General features: G+C 39.6%; 1 protein-coding gene across 15 annotated transcripts in view; it reads right to left on the bottom strand.

The window, feature by feature from the left end:
- Positions 1 to 22001, bottom strand: part of LOC128700135 (Ca[2+]-channel protein alpha[[1]] subunit D) — a gene marked incomplete at its 5' end in the record, with an annotated part of 794286 nt that overhangs the window by 637895 nt on the left and 134390 nt on the right. For all 15 annotated transcript variants that reach the window (XM_070100780.1, XM_070100771.1, XM_070100781.1 and 12 more), the window contains 1 exon segment: positions 1586 to 1686. In XM_070100780.1, coding sequence (XP_069956881.1) covers positions 1586 to 1686 — 101 coding nt within the window.

Below are 22001 nucleotides of genomic sequence, written 5' to 3'. Positions count from 1 at the left end.
CCCTCAAAGGGTTAAAAATGCAGTATTAGAATGTGGGGCAGAAGTCTGTGGCTATAGGAGGGCGGGTGCAGTAGGAAAGAGGAGTGACTGGTGGAATATGAATAAAAGGTGTGATAAAATAGAAAAAGACAGCGTATAAGAGGTTGTTACAAAATAGAAATGTTATAAGAAGAGTAGAATACATGGAGAGTAAAAGATAGGTGAAGAAAGTGGTGAGAGAGTGCAAAAGAAGATCAGATGATAGAGTGGGAGAGGCGCTGTTAAGAAATTTTGCAGAAAATAAGAAAAAATTTTGGAGTTAAACAAGTTAAGAAAGCCTTGGGAACGAATGGATTTGTCAGTTAAAAACAGGGTAGGGGAGTAGTAGATGGGGAGCTGGAGGTATTGGGTAGATGGAAGGAATATTTTGAGGAACTTTTAAATGCCAGTGAAGAAAGGGAGGCAGTAATGTCATACACTGGTCAGGGAGGTGTAACACCTTTTAAAAGTGAAGAAGAGCAGTATGTGAGTGTGGGGGAGGTGCGTGAGGTATTATGTAAAATGAAAGGAGGTAAAGCAGCTGGAACTGATGGGATCATAACGGAAATGTTAAAAGCAGGGGAAGATATTGTGTTGGCGGGATAGGGGTCATCCTCGGAAAGGTTGGAGGGAGGGGGTAAAGGAGGTTTTGTGGGCGAGGGGCTTGGACTTCCAGCAAGCATGCATGAGTGTGTTAGATAGGAATGAATGGAGACAAATGGTTTTTGGGACCTGACAAGCTGTTGGAGTGTGAGCAGGGTAACATTTAGTGAAGGGATTCAAGGAAACTGGTTATTTTTATATAGCCGGACTTGAGTTCTGGAAATGGGAAATACAATGCCTGCACTTAAAAGGAGGGGTCTGGGATATTAGCAGTTTGGAGGGATGTGTAATAGGATGGTATATAGAGCTACCATCCGACTTACGACCTGCTCGACATACGACCATTCGACTTACGACCTGCTCGACATACGACCATTCGACTTACGACCGTGTTTTCTATGCCAAATTTCTGGAAAATAAACAACTGTGTGTTGTGCACAGTGTTTATCCTAAATCTTACAGTATAAAATACAGTACTAATAGCATAAAAAGTAAAGTAAAAAATGAAATACCAAAATAAAACAATAAATAAAGTCATTACAAAAATGTGATGTTGATATTCAGTAGTAAGGTTCGACTTATGTCCATTTCGACTTATGACCGGTTTGTCAGAACCGAACTCAGTCTTAAGTCGGGGGGTACCTGTCTATATAATTGGGGCCCTGATATTATATTTTATATTGTATCTTTATATATGCTTCTAAACTGTTGTACCTGGGCACCTCTACAAAGACAGAGATTATGTATGAGTAAGATGAAAGTGTTGAATGATGATGAAAGTATTTTCTTTTTGGGGATTTTCTTTCTTTTTGGGTCACCTTGCCTTGGTGGGAGACAGCTGACTTGTTGAAAAAAAAAAATTATAACAATAACCACAATAATAATAATAATAATAATAATAATAATAATAATAATAATAACAAATTCCTTTTGCAACTCCTCTCATGATGATACTTTCACTTACCTCTTCACCTTCTTTGCCTTCCTCCTCTTCAGCATCCCCCAGTGCATCTGCATCAGCCAAGTTATCGACAGCAATGGCCAAGAAGACGTTGAGCAAGATGTCTGGTATATTAGTCAAGGAATGGTGGGAACTGAATGGCACAAAGTAACAATCTCATAAGGTTATGCCAATGCAGATACTGTACCTTTTAAGAAGTTAACATTGTACAGTGTGCAAAATGACTTTAACCTATTTGCCCCAAACATGACTCAATTAAATTTTTTCTTAACATTCACCTACCATTACAAAGAATTTACCTCTTCATGTAACTAACCTGATGGTCATGACAAATAATCAAATATAAATTGTGGGAAAACAATACAATACAATAGACTTAATACTACAGTAACTCCCAACTTTTACAGAAAAAATAAATTATACAGTTTCTAAAGTTCAAAAACAGCATTTTCATTCATAAAATAGGTAAATACATAAAGCCAATGAACATGCACAAAGAAACACATGCTTCAATACAAAGTTACACATGACTGTAATAGAGTCAACACATGCAACAATAATACTCACTCATACCTCACACCTGTTGTTCTCCACAAGATGTTATCTTCATCACACTTGTCAATTAACACCAAGGACATCAAAGTACGAGCATAGAAAAATTTGAGCATGATATATGTGATTAATACATTTGCACAAACAAAGAAGCAATATTTCTGAAGAAATCTTGTAATAAAAATAGCAATTCCAAAAATAAACTCTATGCCTATTAAAATAAACACAATGAAACATTATTAACCAATGATAAACCAAAACATAATCTTAAAATTAATCTGCATGTTGGGATTAAGTAATTATGCCATGGGCACATTTTTATGCATTTATATGCTCCTTTAGTAGCAGCAGAATTTTACTTTTCCTTAAACCATTTATGCCATCCTATGTCATCTGATATTGTCTTCATGATGCTGAGATATGTGCTTGATGATAAACCTAAAGGTTTAAATGCCAAAGATAATGATTTTGCATGTGCTACAATTTGCTACAATTTCTTTCTTGAATTCAATCATGTTTCTCGCTTTCTTTAACAAAGGGCTGGCACTAGGAACTTTCTTTGGACCCATGGTGGCTTATTTCACAGTCACACTCAATAAACAACCACAAAAAACAATGGATTATAAGGAAATGTTTGGATGAATGAAATGAATGTTGCTCACTCACCCAGAGACACACCCAGACTGATTCACAAATGCGGGGGAATGGCGGGCAGACGCGTCCAATATAGCCGATTTCAGAGTTGCCAGCCGAAATCCAGAACAGAATTTCGGCCAAAAGAGCAGCCGAAATCCTATTTCACTGATATCTGGGGTTCCATTGTACAATGGAACCCCAGATATGGTTTTCAGCACTTGACATGCTGTTGGAGTGTGAGTAGGGTAATATTTATGAAGTTATTCAGGGAAAACGGCAGGCCGGACTTGAGAACAACTGTCTGGTCTCCATGACAATCCTTAATTTCTATTTTAAATGTGTGTTCTGCATTGTACTTGTTAAACTGTGCATAAAACTATGAATATTATAATAAACATCACTTGTATAGCAACAACTCTTAACATTCAAATATTTTTTTTTTTTCAACAAGTCGGCCGTCTCCCACCGAGGCAGGATGACCCAAAAAAGAAAGAAAATCCCCAAAAAGAAAATACTTTCATCATTCAACACTTTCACCACACTCACACATTATCACTGTTTTTGCAGAGGTGCTCAGAATACAACAGTTTAGAAGCATACACATATAAAGATACACAACATATTACCCTTAAGCTTTGCATATAAAAGACAAGTGGGATTAGTCATGATTTCCCTGCTACTGGCAATTTTTTAATTATTTTTTATAAGACTGTTTAGCAAAAAAAAATTAATTTAATTACTGAAAGATTAGTCAACAAATTACAGCATATTACTTCCATAATATTGAAGGTGTGCTACTTTAATGCCTTGTAGTGAAAGAGAACCAATAATTTATAATGCCAAAGCAGCAGTACTGCATTATTAGCAAGGAATAACTATTGCTCTGGTCATCACTGAGATAGTTGATGTAGTTGATGCTGGGGTCATCCCCACAGTAATGGCTGAAATTTTCCCCAAGGTGGTGGCATTGGTATTGATTGAAGTGGGCATGGTGCTGTCAGAGTTACTGGATTGTGTGGATGAGAATTAACCTTTGAAGAAGCTTTGTGATGGACACCTGCCTGGTTGTAAGCAGGGGCCCTTCAGGTATAAATGATTATCCATTTCTCTGCTGTACTTATGTTGTACTGGATCCAGTTTAAAAATCTGATCCACAATGCCAGGTTATGATGGCTATGTGGACCTAGAGCCCTCTAGCATTAATAGCCTGGTTTACCACCAGGCAATTAATGTGAAAGTATGGCCTCAGGCTTGACTGCAAGATGACAACAGTCCTCAAAACCAGTCACATATGTTACAGGTACAAATATATTTCAAATCCAAAGTTTTTTACAAATTAAATTTTCTATTATAACCTTCAGCGGGGCTGTCATTTTTACCTCAATACTTAATGTTATTACTTTTTCAGAGCTTTGTTTCTTGTTATGTCATAAGAGTAGATCCTCTAACGACACCTCTGGCCCTGATCAAGCTGAACTTTTGGTGCTCCATTGCATGTTTATTACACTTTGCACTGAACCATCACATCACCTGCTAACATATTCATGCCATGTTATTTATATAAATTAGAATCATTATCTAGGCAAGCAATAATCCTTGTGGCACCATGCTAGTGACAATTCCCCAAGCAGAATTTTTTTCTTGTCACTTGGCATTTTTAGTTCAAATACAGTCGAATTTACACGTAGTAGTCTGCCTTAAATTTTTCCCGTTTTTCATACTTTTCAGATTAATCCTTTCAGTTCACAACTGAAAGGACCCAGGTTCAACCCTGATGGGGCAAGATGTATGGGAAAGTCTCCTAACATCTGCCACCTACTCACCTAGCAGTACATAGATACCTAGGATTTTACTGACACCTATGGGTTAAACAATAAGGAAAATATAAAAGAACATTCTAAGCAGCTGTTGGGTAAACATAACCTAACCACTTGCAGGAAGGTAGAATGATATATAAAGACAAGTGCTAGCACTTAGCTACATTGTTTTAAAAACCTATAAAAGAGGATCTAGAAGATTTCTTAGATATAATGATTTTTTTTTTTTCAACAAGTCGGCCGTCTCCCACCGAGGCAGGGTGACCCAAAAAAGAAAGAAAATCCCCAAAAAGAAAATACTTTCATCATCATTCAACACTTTCACCACACTCACACATTATCACTGTTTTTGCACAGGTGCTCAGAATACAACAGTTTAGAAGCATATACGTATAAAGATACACAACATATCCCTCCAAACTGCCAATATCCCAAACCCCTCCTTTAAAGTGCAGGAATTGTACTTCCCATTTCCAGGACTCAAGTCCGACTATATGAAAATAACAGGTTTCCCTGAATCCCTTCACTAAATATTACCCTGCTCACACTCCAACAAATCGTCAGGTCCCAAGTATCATTCGTCTCCATTCACTCCTATCTAACACGCTCACTCACGCTTGCTGGAAGTCCAAGCCCCTCGCCCACAAAACCTCCTTTACCCCCTCTCTCCAACCCTTTCGAGGACAACCCCTACCCCTCCTTCCTTCCCCTATAGATTTATATGCTTTCCATGTCATTCTACTTTGATCCATTCTCTCTAAATGACCAAACCACCTCAACAACCCCTCTTCTGCCCTCTGACTAATACTTATATTAACTCCACACCTTTTCCTAATTTCCACACTCCGAATTTTCTGCATAATATTTACACCACACATTGCCTTTATACAGGACATCTCCACTGCCTCCAACCGTCTCCTCGCTGCTGCATTTACCACCCAAGCTTCACATCCATATAAGAGTGTTGGTACCACTATTCTTTCATACATTCCCTTCTTTGCCTCCATAGATAACGTTTTTTGACTCCACATATACCTCAACGCACCACTCACCTTTTTTCCCTCATCAATTCTATGATTAACCTCATCCTTCATAAATCCATCCGCCGACACGTCAACTCCCAAGTATCTGAAAACATTCACTTCTTCCATACTCCTCCTCCCCAATTTGATATCCAATTTTTCTTTATCTAAATCATTTGATACCCTCATCACCTTACTCTTTTCTATGTTCACTTTCAACTTTCTACCTTTACACACATTCCCAAACTCATCCACTAACTTTTGCAATTTTTCTTTAGAATCTCCCATAAGCACAGTATCATCAGCAAAAAGTAACTGTGTCAATTCCCATTTTGAATTTGATTCCCCATAATTTAATCCCACCCCTCTCCTGAACACCCTAGCATTTACTTCTTTTACAACCCCATCTATAAATATATTAAACAACCATGGTGACATTACACATCCCTGTCTAAGACCTACTTTTACCGGGAAGTATTCTCCCTCTCTTCTACACACCCTAACCTGAGCCTCACTATCCTCATAAAAACTCTTAACAGCATTTAGTAACTTACCACCTATTCCATATACTTGCAACATCTGCCACATTGCTCCCCTATCCACTCTATCATATGCCTTTTCTAAATCCATAAATGCAATAAAAACTTCCCTACCTTTACCTAAATACTGTTCACATATATGCTTCAATGTAAACACTTGATCTACACATCCCCTACCCACTCTGAAGCCTCCCTGCTCATCCGCAATCCTACATTCTGTCTTACCTCTAATTCTTTCAATTATAACCACTCCAACATTATATCCCCCCCTGCTTTTAACATTTCTGTCATGATCCCTTCAGTTCCAGCTGCTTTACTCCCTTTCCCTAATCCTTGGACTGTCCACTAAAAGTCTGAGTACAATTACAAGGAAACAATTTCAACCAAATAATCTTCAGAAACTTGAACTAGGACATGGCTAACACCAATCAATCCATCTATCACCATATGAAGAATGAGTTGCATTTCTATGGTAAATGAAACAAAATCAGAAAATTCCTGGATGTTACAACCACCCAGCTTTGGTCAGGTTACAAAAGAATATGAGAGGTTTTAAAAATCAATTAATACAGACCTAACCAACTGTAAAATTTGTTAACAGAATTATTTCCAAGCCAATCTCATTATGTGCCTGATTAATATAATATACTTCATTGTAATGGGCATGTGACTGAATTTACCAATTGTATAATAAACCCATTATTACTAAATCTTCCTTGGCTAAAAGAATATTGAGCCCAGTCCCCTCTATAAACTTACAAGAAAGGTATGGAGGGGCAAAATAAAACTATCAAACTAAGACCAAGATGAATATATCTGAGGTGGAAATAGTAGTAGTAGTAATCCCACAAAGGGTTGGAGTGAATGTGTGCAGGAGGTTTTAAGTGGCAGAGAATTGAGCATCCAGCAGGCATATATTAGTGTTAGACTGGATTGGGAAGAGACATGATTTTAAGGACTAGATGTGCTGTTTGAGAGTGAGCAAGGTAATGTTCATGAGGGGTTTCAGCAAAACTTGTTAGCCAGACTTGAGTCCTGGAGATGGAAGTAGAAGTGTCTGGGGTGTGGGGATATTGCAGTATGGAGGGTCATTTAAACTGGGATGTTTGTGCCCTTCTAGTAAGACAGGTATTGAATGAATGAATTTTTTTTTTTGGGGGGGGGAGGTGGGGGAGGTGGGGGGGGAGGCCACTGTACCTTAGTGGGAGACGGCCCGGCCAGTGTGATAAAACAAAATACAGACACTACCCTACTTGCGAACATTCGGACATATGAACAGACATCACCTCAAGTTTATTGTACCAATTAAAAAGGTATGAAGTTTTTTATTACAGTATTTATTATTAAAATATGCTTTAGAATTAACCCTTTCAGGATCCGTGCTGTAGATCTACGGCTTTACATTGAGGGTCCAAACCGTAGATCTATGCCACGAGCTCAGCTCACTCTGATAAGCTGTGAGTGGTAAATTTCTGCCTAGATATGAGAGAATACACCTATGTGGTATGTGTGCACCACATAAAACAAATCCTGCAGCACACAGTGCATAATGAGAGAAAAAAACTGAGACCGTAATTTTCGATTAAAACAGCAACTTTGCAGTGTTTTTTCGTATTTTTTTTACAGTTTTATTTGCGATTTCTTGGTCTCGTTTGATAGAACGGAAGGTATGTTACAGAAACAGAGATGATTTTGATTAGTTTTAGTATTGAAAATGGCTTGAAACTGAGTTCAAAGTAGCGGAAATGTTACATTTTTGCCGATGTTCAAGAGTAAACAAATGACCTCACACGTCTAATACATGCCAGCTGGTGGGTCTAATATACATTCACAAATGTGCTGATATTATTTATACAATTATTACAATGTTGCATGACAGTAAATCTATTTTTTGGTTTGAATAAAAATTCATTATGTGAATTAAAAATCAAAATGGAATTCATTTGTAAACCCTGAAAACATAACTAATGAACAGAGGAAATGTTAGTTTAGTGCCAGGAATGCCTGCATTATTTATTCTGAACCCTATTTTGAAACTGGAATATTTTGAACTTTGCACTAAATTGGCCAAATTACCAACTTTCAATTGCTTTATTTTGTAGTTGAAACAGCTGATTGGCGATTTCTTGTGCTCAGTCGATAGAACAGAAGTAATACTAGTGAAATATCTAAGAATTTGATTGACCGGAATAAGGTAATTGGCCTAAAATGGGAGTCAAAGTCGGCAAAATTGCCGATGCCTAAATATCGCTGACACATCAAAATTCGCGAGAGCATAATTTCATCAATTTTCGATCAAATTTCGTACTTTTTTTTTATTACCTTCAGAAAAAGATTCTCTACTATTTCATAAGAAAAAATAACAAAATTATTTTTTGAAAATTCTTGGACACTGGTGCGCACTTTTAAATTTGGCCTTTGGACCCTGAAAGGGTTAAGAATCGTACATTACTGATACTGTACAGTATTGTCTTTAAGTTTTCAACAAACAACGGTGCAGAGAAAGAACAATAATAATAATGATAATATTTAGTGAAGGGATTCAGGAAAACCAGCTATTTTGAATAGCTGGACTTGAGTCCTGGAAATGGAAAGTACAATGCATGCACTTTAAAGGAGGGGTTTGGGATATTGGCAGTTTGGAGGGATATGTCGTGAATCTTTATACATATATAATGTACTTCTAAACTGTTGTATTCTGAGCACCTCTGCAAAAACAGTGATTGTGTGTGAGTGAGATGAAAGTGTTGAATGATGATGAAAGTATTTTCTTTTTGGGGATCTCCTTTCTTTTTGGGTCACCCTGCCTCGGTGGGAGACAGCTGACTTGCTAAAAAAAAAAATTAAAAACAATAATAATTGTAACAAAAGAAAAATGGCAAAATAAAGACTTACAAACAATTCAAGATACGAAAAGCCTTTTGGAACGTAACTTGATCGTAAGTTGGGGGCGTCTATACTAAAAATCAGAGATTCAGAGGCTATTACAGTACGTATATTGAACTGAGATGGAGACAAAGCAGTCATCATATTTGTGCTCTTTGAAACACCATGTCCTAAGAAGAGAAAGAAACTAAGATTTAGAAAAACAACACAATATCAGTATAAAATACAGAGCAACCAGTCCTCCTTACAACAGTTTTTTACTATAAATATTTAAGACAATTTTTTTACAAACACTAAAAGATTGGGTCAGGCTAACATCAATAACAAATTTTAACCAAATACAATATATATTAACATTAATACTTCTACTTACACTTAGGTCACACTACACATACATGTACACGTTTATTTATACACACTCATCTGAGTTTTCTTTGATTTTATCTTAATAGTTCTTGGTCTTATTACTTTTCCTTTTATATCCATGGGGAAGTGGAATAAGAATCTTTCCTCCGTAAGCCATGCGTGTTGTAAAAGTCAACTAAAATGCCGGGAACAATTTGCTAGTAACCCCTTTTCCTGTAAAGATTACTAAAAAGAATAATAAGAAGAAAACTGTCAAAGTGGGAAGTCTGAATGTGCGTGGATGTTGTGCAAATGATAAGAAAGAGATGATTGTGGATGTTATGAATGAGAAGAAACTGGATGTCCTGGCTTTAAGTGAAACAAAGCTGAAGGGGGTGGGAGAGTTTCAATGGAGAGGAACAAATGGGATTAGGTCAGGGGTTTCAAATAGAGTTAGAGCTAAAGAATGAGTAGCAATAATGTTGAAGGATAAGCTATGGCAGGAAAAGAGGGACTACAAATGCATAAATTCAAGGATTATGTGGAGTAAAATAAAGATTGGATGTGAAAAGTGGGTTATAGTAAGTATGTATGCACCTGGAGAAGAAAGAAGTGTAGAGGAGAGAGAGAGATTCTGGGAAATGTTGAGTGAATGCATGGGGAGTTTTGAATCAAGTGTGAGAGTAATGGTGGTTGGGGATTTCAATGCTAAAGTGGGTAAAAATGTTATGGAGGGAGTAGTAGGTAAATTTGGGGTGCCAGGGGTAAATGTAAATGGGGAGCCTTTAATTGAGCTATGTGTAGAAAGAAATTTGGTAATAAGTAATACATATTTTATGAAAAAGAGGATAAATAAATATACAAGGTATGATGTAGCACGTAATGAAAGTAGTTTGTTAGATTATGTATTGGTGGATAAAAGGTTGATGGGTAGGCTCCAGGATGTACATGTTTATAGAGGGGCAACTGATATGTCAGATCATTATTTAGTTGTAGCTACAGTTAGAGTAAGAGGTAGATGGGAAAAGAGGAAGGTGGCAACAACAAGTAAGAGGGAGGTGAAAGTGTATAAACTAAGGGAGGAGGAAGTTCGGGCGAGATATAAGCGACTATTGGCAGAAAGGTGGGCTAGTGCAAAGATGAGTAGTGGGGGGGTTGAAGAGGGTTGGAATAGTTTTAAAAATGCAGTATTAGAATGTGGGGCAGAAGTTTGTGGTTATAGGAGGGTGGGGGCAGGAGGAAAGAGGAGTGATTGGTGGAATGATGAAGTAAAGGGTGTGATAAAAGAGAAAAAGGTAGCTTACGAGAGGTTTTTACAAAGCAGAAGTGTTATAAGAAGAGCAGAGTATATGGAGAGTAAAAGAAAGGTGAAGAGAGTGGTGAGAGAGTGCAAAAGGAGAGCAGATGGAAGAGTGGGAGAGGCACTGTCAAGAAATTTTAATGAAAATAAGAAAAAATTTTGGAGTGAGTTAAACAAGTTAAGAAAGCCTAGGGAAAGTATGGATTTGTCAGTTAAAAACAGAGTAGGGGAGTTAGTAGATGGGGAGAGGAAGGTATTAGGTAGATGGCGAGAATATTTTGAGGAACTTTTAAATGTTGAGGAAGAAAGGGAGGCGGTAATTTCATGCACTGGCCAGGGAGGTATACCATCTTTTAGGAGTGAAGAAGAGCAGAATGTAAGTGTGGTGGAGGTACGTGAGGCATTACGTAGAATGAAAGGAGGTAAAGCAGCTGGAACTGATGGGATCATGACAGAAATGTTAAAAGCAGGGGGGATATAGTGTTGGAGTGGTTGGCACTTTTGTTTAATAAATGTATGAAAGAGGGGAAGGTACCTAGGGATTGGCGGAGAGCATGTATAGTCCCTTTATATAAAGGGAAAGGGGACAAAAGAGATTGTAAAAATTATAGAGGAATAAGTTTACTGAGTATACCAGGAAAAGTATACGGTAGAGTTATAATTGAAAGAATTAGAGGTAAGACAGAATGTAGAATTGCGGATGAGCAAGGAGGCTTCAGAGTGGGTAGGGGATGTGTAGATCAAGTGTTTACATTGAAGTATATATGTGAACAGTATTTAGATAAAGGTAGGGAAGCTTTTATTGCATTTATGGATTTTGAAAAGGCATATGATAGAGTGGATAGAGGAGCAATGTGGCAGATGTTGCAAGTTTATGGAATAGGTGGTAAGTTAGTTACTAAATGCTGTAAAGAGCTTTTATGAGGATAGTGAGGCTCAGGTTAGGGTGTGTAGAAGAGAGGGAGAATACTTCCCGGTAAAAGTAGGTCTTAGACAGGGATGTGTAATGTCACCATGGTTGTTTAATATATTTATAGATGGGGTTGTAAAAGAAGTAAATGCTAGGGTGTTCGGGAGAGGGGTGGGATTAAATTATGGGGAATCAAATTCAAAATGGGAATTGACACAGTTACTTTTTGCAGATGATACTGTGCTTATGGGAGATTCTAAAGAAAAATTGCAAAGGTTAGTGGATGAGTTTGAGAATGTGTGTAAAGGTAGAAAGTTGAAAGTGAACATAGAAAAGAGTAAGGTGATGAGGGTATCAAATGATTTTGATAAAGAAAAATTGGATATCAAATTGGGGAGGAGGAGTATGGAAGAAGTGAATGTTTTCAGATACTTGGGAGTTGACGTGTCGGCGGATGGATTTATGAAGGATGAGGTTAATCATAGAATTGATGAGGGAAAAAAAGGTGAGTGGTGCATTGAGGTATATGTGGAGTCAAAAAACGTTATCTATGGAGGCAAAGAAGGGAATGTATGAAAGTATAGTAGTACCAACACTCTTATATGGATGTGAAGCTTGGGTGGTAAATGCAGCAGCGAGGAGACGGTTGGAGGCAGTGGAGATGTCCTGTCTAAGGGCAATGTGTGGTGTAAATATTATGCAGAAAATTCGGAGTGTGGAAATTAGGAGGTGTGGAGTTAATAAAAGCATTAGTCAGAGGGCAGAAGAGGGGTTGTTGAGGTGGTTTGGTCATTTAGAGAGAATGGATCAAAGTAGAATGACGTGGAAAGCATATAAATCTATAGGGGAAGGAAAGGGGTAGGGGTCGTCCTCGAAAGGGTTGGAAAGAGGGGGTAAAGGAGGTTTTGTGGGCGAGGGGCTTGGACTTCCAGCAAGCGTGCATGAGCGTGTTAGATAGGAGTGAATGGAGACGAATGATACTTGGGACCTGACGATCTGTTGGAGTGTGAGCAGGGTAATATTTAGTGAAGGGATTCAGGGAAACCGGTTATTTTCATATAGTCGGACTTGAGTCCTGGAAATGGGAAGTACAATGCCTGCACTTTAAAGGAGGGGTTTGGGATATTGGCAGTTTGGAGGGATATGTTGTGTATCTTTATACGTATATGCTTCTAAACTGTTGTATTCTGAGCACCTCTGCAAAAGCAGTGATAATGTGTGAGTGTGGTGAAAGTGTTGAATGATGAAAGTATTTTCTTTTTGGGGATTTTCTTTCTTTTTTGGGTCACCCTGCCTCAATGGAAGACGACCGACTTGTTGAAAAAAAAAAAAAAAAAAATTCAGGAAAACCAGTTATTTTCATATAGTCGGACTTGAGTCCTGGAAATGGGAAGTACAATGCCTGCACTTTAAAGGAGGGGTTTGGGATATTGGCAGTTTGGAGGGATATGTTGTGTATCTTTATATGTGTATGCTTCTAAACTGTTGTATTCTGAGCACCTCTGCAAAAACAGTGATAATGTGTGAGTGTGGTGAAAGTGTTGAATGATGATGAAAGTATTTTCTTTTCGGGGATTTTCTTTCTTTTTTGGGTCACCCTGCCTCGGTGGGAGACGGCCGACTTGTTGAAGAAGAAGAAGAAGAAGAAGAAGAAGAAGAAGAAGAAGAAGAAGAAGAAGAAGAAGAAGAAGAAGAAGAAGAAGAAGAAGAAGAAGAAGAAGAAGAAGAAGAAGAAGAAGAAGAAGAAGAAGAAGAAGAAGAAGAAGAAGAAGAAGAAGAAGAAGAAGAAAAAAAATAATAATAATAATAAATGCAATTAAACATGAATGCAAGACTATATATTTTGATTAGCAAACAGAAAACAGGGTTCTACTTAAAAAAAAAAAAAAGGATGATAAGCACCCAATATTCACACTTTAATCTCACCACTGCTTTCCAATAATCTTGAGCAAGCCTAGATTGAAGGGCAGGAACATTCAATGGAGATATCCCCAGGGCGTCTACAAAGCAGGGGTTTGTGTAATTATTTTTTTTTTTATTATCACACCGGCCGATTCCCACCAAGGCAGGGTGGCCCGAAAAAGAAAAACTTTCACCATCATTCACTCCATCACTGTCTTGCCAGAAGGGTGCTTTACACTACAGTTTTTAAACTGCAACATTAACACCCCTCCTTCAGAGTGCAGGCACTGTACTTCCCATCTCCAGGACTCAAGTCCGGCCTGCCGGTTTCCCTGAATCCCTTCATAAATGTTACTTTGCTCACACTCCAACAGCACGTCAAGTATTAAAAACCATTTGTCTCCATTCACTCCTATCAAACACGCTCACGCATGCCTGCTGGAAGTCCAAGCCCCTCGCACACAAAACCTCCTTTACCCCCTCCCTCCAACCCTTCCTAGGCCGACCCCTACCCCGCCTTCCTTCCACTACAGACTGATACACTCTTGAAGTCATTCTGTTTCGCTCCATTCTCTCTACATGTCCGAACCACCTCAACAACCCTTCCTCAGCCCTCTGGACAACAGTTTTGGTAATCCCGCACCTCCTCCTAACTTCCAAACTACGAATTCTCTGCATTATATTCACACCACACATTGCCCTCAGACATGACATCTCCACTGCCTCCAGCCTTCTCCTCGCTGCAACATTCATCACCCACGCTTCACACCCATATAAGAGCGTTGGTAAAACTATACTCTCATACATTCCCCTCTTTGCCTCCAAGGACAAAGTTCTTTGTCTCCACAGACTCCTAAGTGCACCACTCACTCTTTTTCCCTCATCAATTCTATGATTCACCTCATCTTTCATAGACCCATCCGCTGACACGTCCACTCCCAAATATCTGAATACGTTCACCTCCTCCATACTCTCTCCCTCCAATCTGATATTCAATCTTTCATCACCTAATCTTTTTGTTATCCTCATAACCTTACTCTTTCCTGTATTCACCTTTAATTTTCTTCTTTTGCACACCCTACCAAATTCATCCACCAATCTCTGCAACTTCTCTTCAGAATCTCCCAAGAGCACAGTGTCATCAGCAAAGAGCAGCTGTGACAACTCCCACTTTGTGTGTGATTCTTTATCTTTTAACTCCACGCCTCTTGCCAAGACCCTCGCATTTACTTCTCTTACAACCCCATCTATAAATATATTAAACAACCACGGTGACATCACACATCCTTGTCTAAGGCCTACTTTTACTGGGAAAAAATTTCCCTCTTTCCTACATACTCTAACTTGAGCCTCACTATCCTCGTAAAAACTCTTCACTGCTTTCAGTAACCTACCTCCTACACCATACACTTGCAACATCTGCCACATTGCCCCCCTATCCACCCTGTCATACGCCTTTTCCAAATCCATAAATGCCACAAAGACCTCTTTAGCCTTATCTAAATACTGTTCACTTATATGTTTCACTGTAAACACCTGGTCCACACACCCCCTACCTTTCCTAAAGCCTCCTTGTTCATCTGCTATCCTATTCTCCGTCTTACTCTTAATTCTTTCAATTATAACTCTACCATACACTTTACCAGGTACACTCAACAGACTTATCCCCCTATAATTTTTGCACTCTCTTTTATCCCCTTTGCCTTTATACAAAGGAACTATGCATGCTCTCTGCCAATCCCTAGGTACCTTACCCTCTTCCATACATTTATTAAACAATTGCACCAACCACTCCAAAACTATATCCCCACCTGCTTTTAACATTTCTATCTTTATCCCATCAATCCCGGCTGCCTTACCCCCTTTCATTTTACCTACTGCCTCACGAACTTCCCCCACACTCACAACTGGCTCTTCCTCACTCCTACAAGATGTTATTCCTCCTTGCCCTATACACGAAATCACAGCTTCCCTATCTTCATCAACATTTAACAATTCCTCAAAATATTCCCTCCATCTTCCCAATACCTCTAACTCTCCATTTAATAACTCTCCTCTCCTATTTTTAACTGACAAATCCATTTGTTCTCTAGGCTTTCTTAACTTGTTAATCTCACTCCAAAACTTTTTCTTATTTTCAACAAAATTTGTTGATAACAAAAAAATTAGGAAAATAAACACAAAGCTGGATGGTATGTTAATACCTAGATTATACCTGGAGAGGGTTTCGGGGGTAAACACCCCCGTGACCCGGTTTGCGACTGGGCATCATAACCCCTTTGATCCTATTTTCCCACAGAGACCCACGAGATAAGGGGAGAGTCATCCCCAAGCCATAATATTCTACATGTAACTTCAGTAAACTTTTTATTCAATACTGTACTGCATTAATAAACATTGTTTATTTACTGTGCACTTGTTAATTAATTATCCATGGGAAAGGTTTTTATATGCATTTGAAAGTGAAGAAAAAAAAGTTATGTTTCACTTTACAGCAGTAGCCCAGGATCTAACCTGCTGTATAAGCAGAGCCTGCCTGTATAACACAATATGCTTCCTATCTGTTTTCCACTTACTCACTGCTGCTGTTGTTGACCAAGTGGTATGGGAGGAATGAGGCGACTCATGTAGGAATGCGCACTCTCTCGCCCTTTCTCCTGTTCTCTCTCTTGCTCTCTCCTGCTCTCATGCTCTCTCTCTCTCCTGCTCTTTCTCTCTCTCTCTCTCTGATTCACTCCCACCAAATCTTGGACTGCATCTTACTCGACAATTTTTATATGTGCTTATCAGTCACTCATTTTTATGGATATATAATGTGTGATGGATGGCAAGGTAAGAGGATGCAGTGTATACAAGTGGAGCTAATGCTCTCCCACCTCTCACCCACAGAATGCAATTAATGAAATCAATACATTTTATCCAATCTCTACTTTTATCTTACCCTTGATATACCTTTGAAGAGTTTTGAGAGTTTCACTATTTTCGGAGCCTCGCCATGGGCCAGGCTTGCCTATTGCTTGCCTGGTCAACCAGGATGTTGCTGCTAGAGGCCTGCTGCCCCATATATCCATCACAGCCTAGTTGATCTGGCACCTGGTGAAGATACTTGTCCAGTTTCCTCTTGAAGGCTTCTTACACTTCTTCCAGCCATGTTTCTGATATCCTCTGGTAAGATGCTGAATAGTGTGGGACCCTGGATGTTGATACAATGTTCCCTTATTGTCCCCACCACACCTCACTGGGTTTATTTTACACTTCCTCCCATATCTCTCACTCCAGTTTGTTATGGCAGTGCGCAGATTTGGGACCAATCCCTAGAGTAGTTTCCAGGTATACATTATCAAGTACAGTAGGGCCCTGCTTTATGGCATTTCGCCTTACGACGTTCCGCTAATACGGAGATTTCAAATGACCAAAACTTGTTATACGGCGAGCGGTCTTTCAAAAACGGCATGCCCCACCCAGTTTGTTTACATTCTCTCTATTATGTCTGGAAATTTTCCAGAATTTCAAGTGTTTTAAAGTTACTGCATAATTTATATGTACTCTGATAATTATACTTATGTGTACCTGTACCTAATATACAGTGGACCCCCGCATACCGTTGGCATCACATAACGTTAAATCCGCATACCGATACATTTTATCACTAAGATTTTGCCTGGCATACCGCTAAAATACCCGCTCAACACTATTCGTCCGAGACGCGTCTAATGTGCAGCCTGAGCCAGCCTCACATGTTCCGCCGGTGGCATTGTTTACAAGCCAGCCTCCGCGGTAACATCCAAGCATACAATCGTAACATTTCGTATTATTACAGTGTTTTTGGTGATTTTATCTGCAAAATAAGTGACCATGGGCCCCAAGAAAGCTTCTAGTGCCAACCCTGTGGTAAAATGGGTGAGAAATATTATCGAAATACTGTGGTACCATGGTCAACTGCTGATGCTGCTGCTGCTGTAGCACTGTCAGCTGCTGCTGCTGCTGCTGCTGTAGCACCATCAGCTGCTGCTGTACCACCGTCAGCTGCTGCTGCTGCACTGTCAGCTGCTGCTGCTGCTGCTGTAGCACCATCAGCTGCTGCTGCTGCTGCTGTAGCACCGTCATCTGCTGCTGCTGCTGTACCACCGTCAGCTGCTGCTGCTGCTGTAGTACCGTCTGCTGCTGCTGTAGTACCGTCTGCTGCTGCTGTAGCATCGTCTGCTGTTGCTGTAGCATCGTCTGCTGCTGCTGTAGCACTGTCAGCTGCTGCTGCTGCTGCAATGTCAGCTGCTGCTGCTGCTGTAGCACTGTCAGCTGCTGCTGCTGCTGTAGCACCATCAGCTGCTGCTGCTGCTGTACCACCATCAGCTGCTGCTGCTGTTGTAGTACCATCTGCTGCTGCTGTAGCAGTGTCAGCTGCTGCTGCTGCTGTAGCACTGTCAGCTGCTGCTGCTGCTGTACCACTGTCAGCTGCTGCTGTAGTACCATCTGCTGCTGCTGCTGTAGCATCGTCTGCTGCTGCTGTAGCACTGTCAGCTGCTGCTGCTGCTGTAGCACTGTCTGCTGCTGCTGCTGCTGTAGCACTGTCAGCTGCTGCTGCTGCTGCTGTAGCACTGTCAGCTGCTGCTGCTGTAGCACTGTCAGCTGCTGCTGCTGTAGCACTGTCAGCTTCTGCTGCTGCTGCTGCTGTAGCACCGTTGTTGGTGTGGCTTATTGAGAATACCAAGAAACAATTAACCCCAGAGGGTTAGCCACTCAGGATAACACAAAAAAGTCAGTGTCATCGAAGACTGTCTAACTCATTTCCATTGGGGTCCTTAATCTTGTCTCCCAGGATGCAACCCACACCAGTCGACTAACACCCAGGTGAACAGGGAAAAACGCCTGGAACTAGTGCTCATATTGGTGAATTTAAAGCCAGCAAAGGTTGGTTTGAGAGATTTAAGAATAGTAGTGGCATACACAGTGTGATAAGGCCTGTTCTGGAAGAAAATGCCAAACAGGACCTACAGTACTCAGGAGGAAAAGGCACTCCCAGGACACAGTGTCTCATCAGTCATTGCTGCATCTTCAATAAAGGTGTCATTTATTCTTCATTTAGTAGAGTAGTACATGCACAATATATACTGTGCATGTACTACTCTACTATTGTGCATGTATCCTTCTCTTTGTGTGTAGGAAAATGTATATTTCATGTGGTAAATTTTTTTTTTTCATACTTTTGGGTGTCTTGCACGGATTAATTTGATTTCCATTATTTCTTATGTGGAAAATTCATTCGCATAATGATAATTTCGCATAACAATGAGCTCTTATGAACGGATTAATATCGTTATGCGGGGGTCCACTGTACTTACACACTGTGCTGGCATGCAGGTACACATTAAAATCACTAAGAATCTCTCTACTCTTGACGCCATATAATCTCTTGGGTGCATTAAATGTCGTATATTATATTAATATAGACATTTCCACTAATCCATCTATGATATTTTTTTTTTTCAAAAATATATAATAAACACGCTACATAACATATAAACATGAAACAGGTCCACATCCCTTTATCCGAAATTCTGAAATTCAAAAAGTTCCAAAAACTGAAATTTTTTCGTGGAGTGTGGAGCGCCAGTCATCTCAGTGCCAGTTCACGCTGCCACGTGGCAGCGTTTTGAATCATTATAAAACTCGAAAAAGTCTGAAATTCGAAGCAATACAGGCCTCAAGGGTTTTGGATAAAGGGATGTGCCTCTGTACATACACCCACAGCATAAAATTTGACATAAATATGAGATCTGTTTACCAAGCGGTTTGTACGAGTGTTGGAAGAATTACGTTTTCTCTAGTCAAACACCAGTTACTTAACTGTAGAAAAATATTCTTTTTGTATGTTTTCACTCTATAGCTATTCACGACCATTGTAGGTTTGGTGCTTCTTTTTTATTATGATTACAGTAATAATAATTTAACAATAATAATTTGTCAGAGCATCATTCCTTCTAAAAATTACATGAGAATGGAAGTGCTGATCTTTATTTATTCTACTGTACCACTGTTGAGACAACTTGTACACAATGAAAGGTGTTTGTATGAATGTGTATCAACCATATTATTATTATTATTATAATAATAAAAAAGAAGCACTAAACCACAAGGGCTATACAGCGCTGCAGGGCAGGGAAGAAAGCAAGGGTATCGGGTGGCAAAAGGGAGAGGGATGATTAGTAGGTTACGGAGAACAGCTGGGCAGTGCATAGTGCAGGGGAAGATGGTAACAAGAGATTGAGGTAGAAAGGGCTGAGGGGAGTGCTAAAGTTATCATCATCAGAGTTTATGGAGTAAATCAGTTGTCAAAAAGTCAATTAGAGTGTCTGGATTAAAGGAGGGTCCATCAGCAAGAAGGGAAGGTAAAGAGAGAGCAGCAGAGCGGAGATGACGTTGGAGGTAAATTCTGCGTGCTCATTGATAGAGTGGGCAGTCTAACAGAATGTGGCTAACCGATACTGGAACCTTACAATTTTCACAGAGAGGAACAGGGAGCCTCTCCATGAGATACCAATGAGTAAGACGAGTGTGGCCAATGCGAAGACGGGAGAGAGAGTCTCCCAACCTCGACACTGATGACAAGAAGATGGCCAGTAACGTAAACTCGGTTTAATAGAATGAAGTTTGTTATTGAGCAGATCAGACCAATGTTGTTGCCAACGGGTGTGAAGGTGGGTAACTATTACAGCAAAATAGTCCACGAATGGAACACCTCTATATGAAACTGGAAGGTCATGTACTGCTGACCGTGCAGCAATGTCTGCCTATATAAAAATAACTGGTTTCCCTGAATCCCTTCACTAAACATTACCCTGCTCACTCTCCAACAGCTCGTCAGGTCCCAAATACCATTCGTCTCCATTCACTCCTATCTAACACGCCCATGCATGCTTGCTGGAAGTCCAAGCCCCTCGCCTACAACACCTCTTTTATCCCCGCCCTCCAGCCTTTTCAAGGACGACCTCTACCCCTCCTCCCTTCCCCTACAGGTTTATACGCTCTCCATGTCATTCTCCTTTGATCCATTCTCTCAAAATGACCAAACCACCTCAACAACCCCTCTTCAGCACTCTGACTAAGACTTTTATTAACTCCACACCTTCTCCTAATTTCCACACTCTGAATTTTCTGCATAATAATTACACCACACACTGCCCTTTGACAGGACATCTCCACTGCCTCCAACTGTCTCCTCGCTGCAGCATTTACAACCCAAGCTTCACACCCATATAAGAGTGTTGGTACCACTATACAGTGGACCCCCGGTTAACGATTACCTCCGAATGCGACCAATTATGTAAGTGTATTTATGTAAGTGCGTTTGTACGTGTATGTTTGGGGGTCTGAAATGGACTAATCTACTTCACAATATTCCTTATGGGAATAAATTCGGTCAGTACTGGCACCTGAACATACTTATGGAGTGAAAAAATATCGTTAACCGGGGGTCCACTGTACTTTTATACATTCCCTTCTTTGCCTCCATACATAATTTTTTTTGTCTCCACATATAACTCAATGTACCACTCACCGTTTTTCCTTCATCAATTCTACGATTAACCTCATCCTACGTAAATCCATCCGCTGACACATCAACTCCCAAATACCTGAAAACATTCACATCTTCCATACTCCTCCTCTCTAATTTGATATCCAGTTTTTCTTTATCTAAATCATTTGATACCCTCATCACCTTACTCTTTTCCATGTTCACTTTCAACTTTCTATCTTTACACACACTCCCAAACTCGTCCACTAACCTTAGCAATTTTTCTTTAGAATCTCCCATCAGCACAGTATCATCAGCAAAAAGTAACTGTCAATTCCCATTTTGTACTTGATTCCCTATAATTTAATCCCACCCCTCTCCCGAACATCTTAGCATTTACTTCTTTTACAACCCCATCTATAAATATATTAACCCCTTTGAGGGTCCATGCCATAGATCTACGGCTATACGTTGAGGGTCCAAACCATAGATCTACGCCATGAGCTCAGATCATTCTGATAAGCCGTAAATTTGGGCCTAGATATGAGAGAATACATCTATGTGGTATGTGTGCACCACATAAAACAAATCCTGCAGCACACAGTGCATAATGAGAGAAAAAACCGAGACCGTAATTTTCGATTAAAACAGCAACTTTGTAGTTTTTTCGTATGTTTTTTATAGTTTTATTTGCAATTTCTTGGTCTCATTTGATAGAATTGAAGATATATTACAGAAACAGAGATGATTTTGATTGATTTTAATAACAGAAATGGGTTGAAACTGAGCTCAAAATAGCAGAAATGTTACATTTTTGCTGATGTTCCAGAGTAAACAAATGATCCCACACGTCTAATACACGCCAGCTAGTGGGTCTAATGTACATTCACAAATGTGGTGATATTATTTATACAATTATTACAGTATTGCATAACAGTAAATCTTCTATTTTTTGGTTTGAATAAATATTCATTACGTGAATAAAAAATCAAAATGG

This window comes from Cherax quadricarinatus, chromosome 74 (assembly GCF_038502225.1).
Source record: "Cherax quadricarinatus isolate ZL_2023a chromosome 74, ASM3850222v1, whole genome shotgun sequence".
Classification (NCBI taxonomy): Eukaryota; Metazoa; Arthropoda; class Malacostraca; order Decapoda; family Parastacidae; genus Cherax; species Cherax quadricarinatus.
Note: the sequence above shows the minus strand (reverse complement) of the source record. Positions and strands in the feature narration are given on the sequence as shown.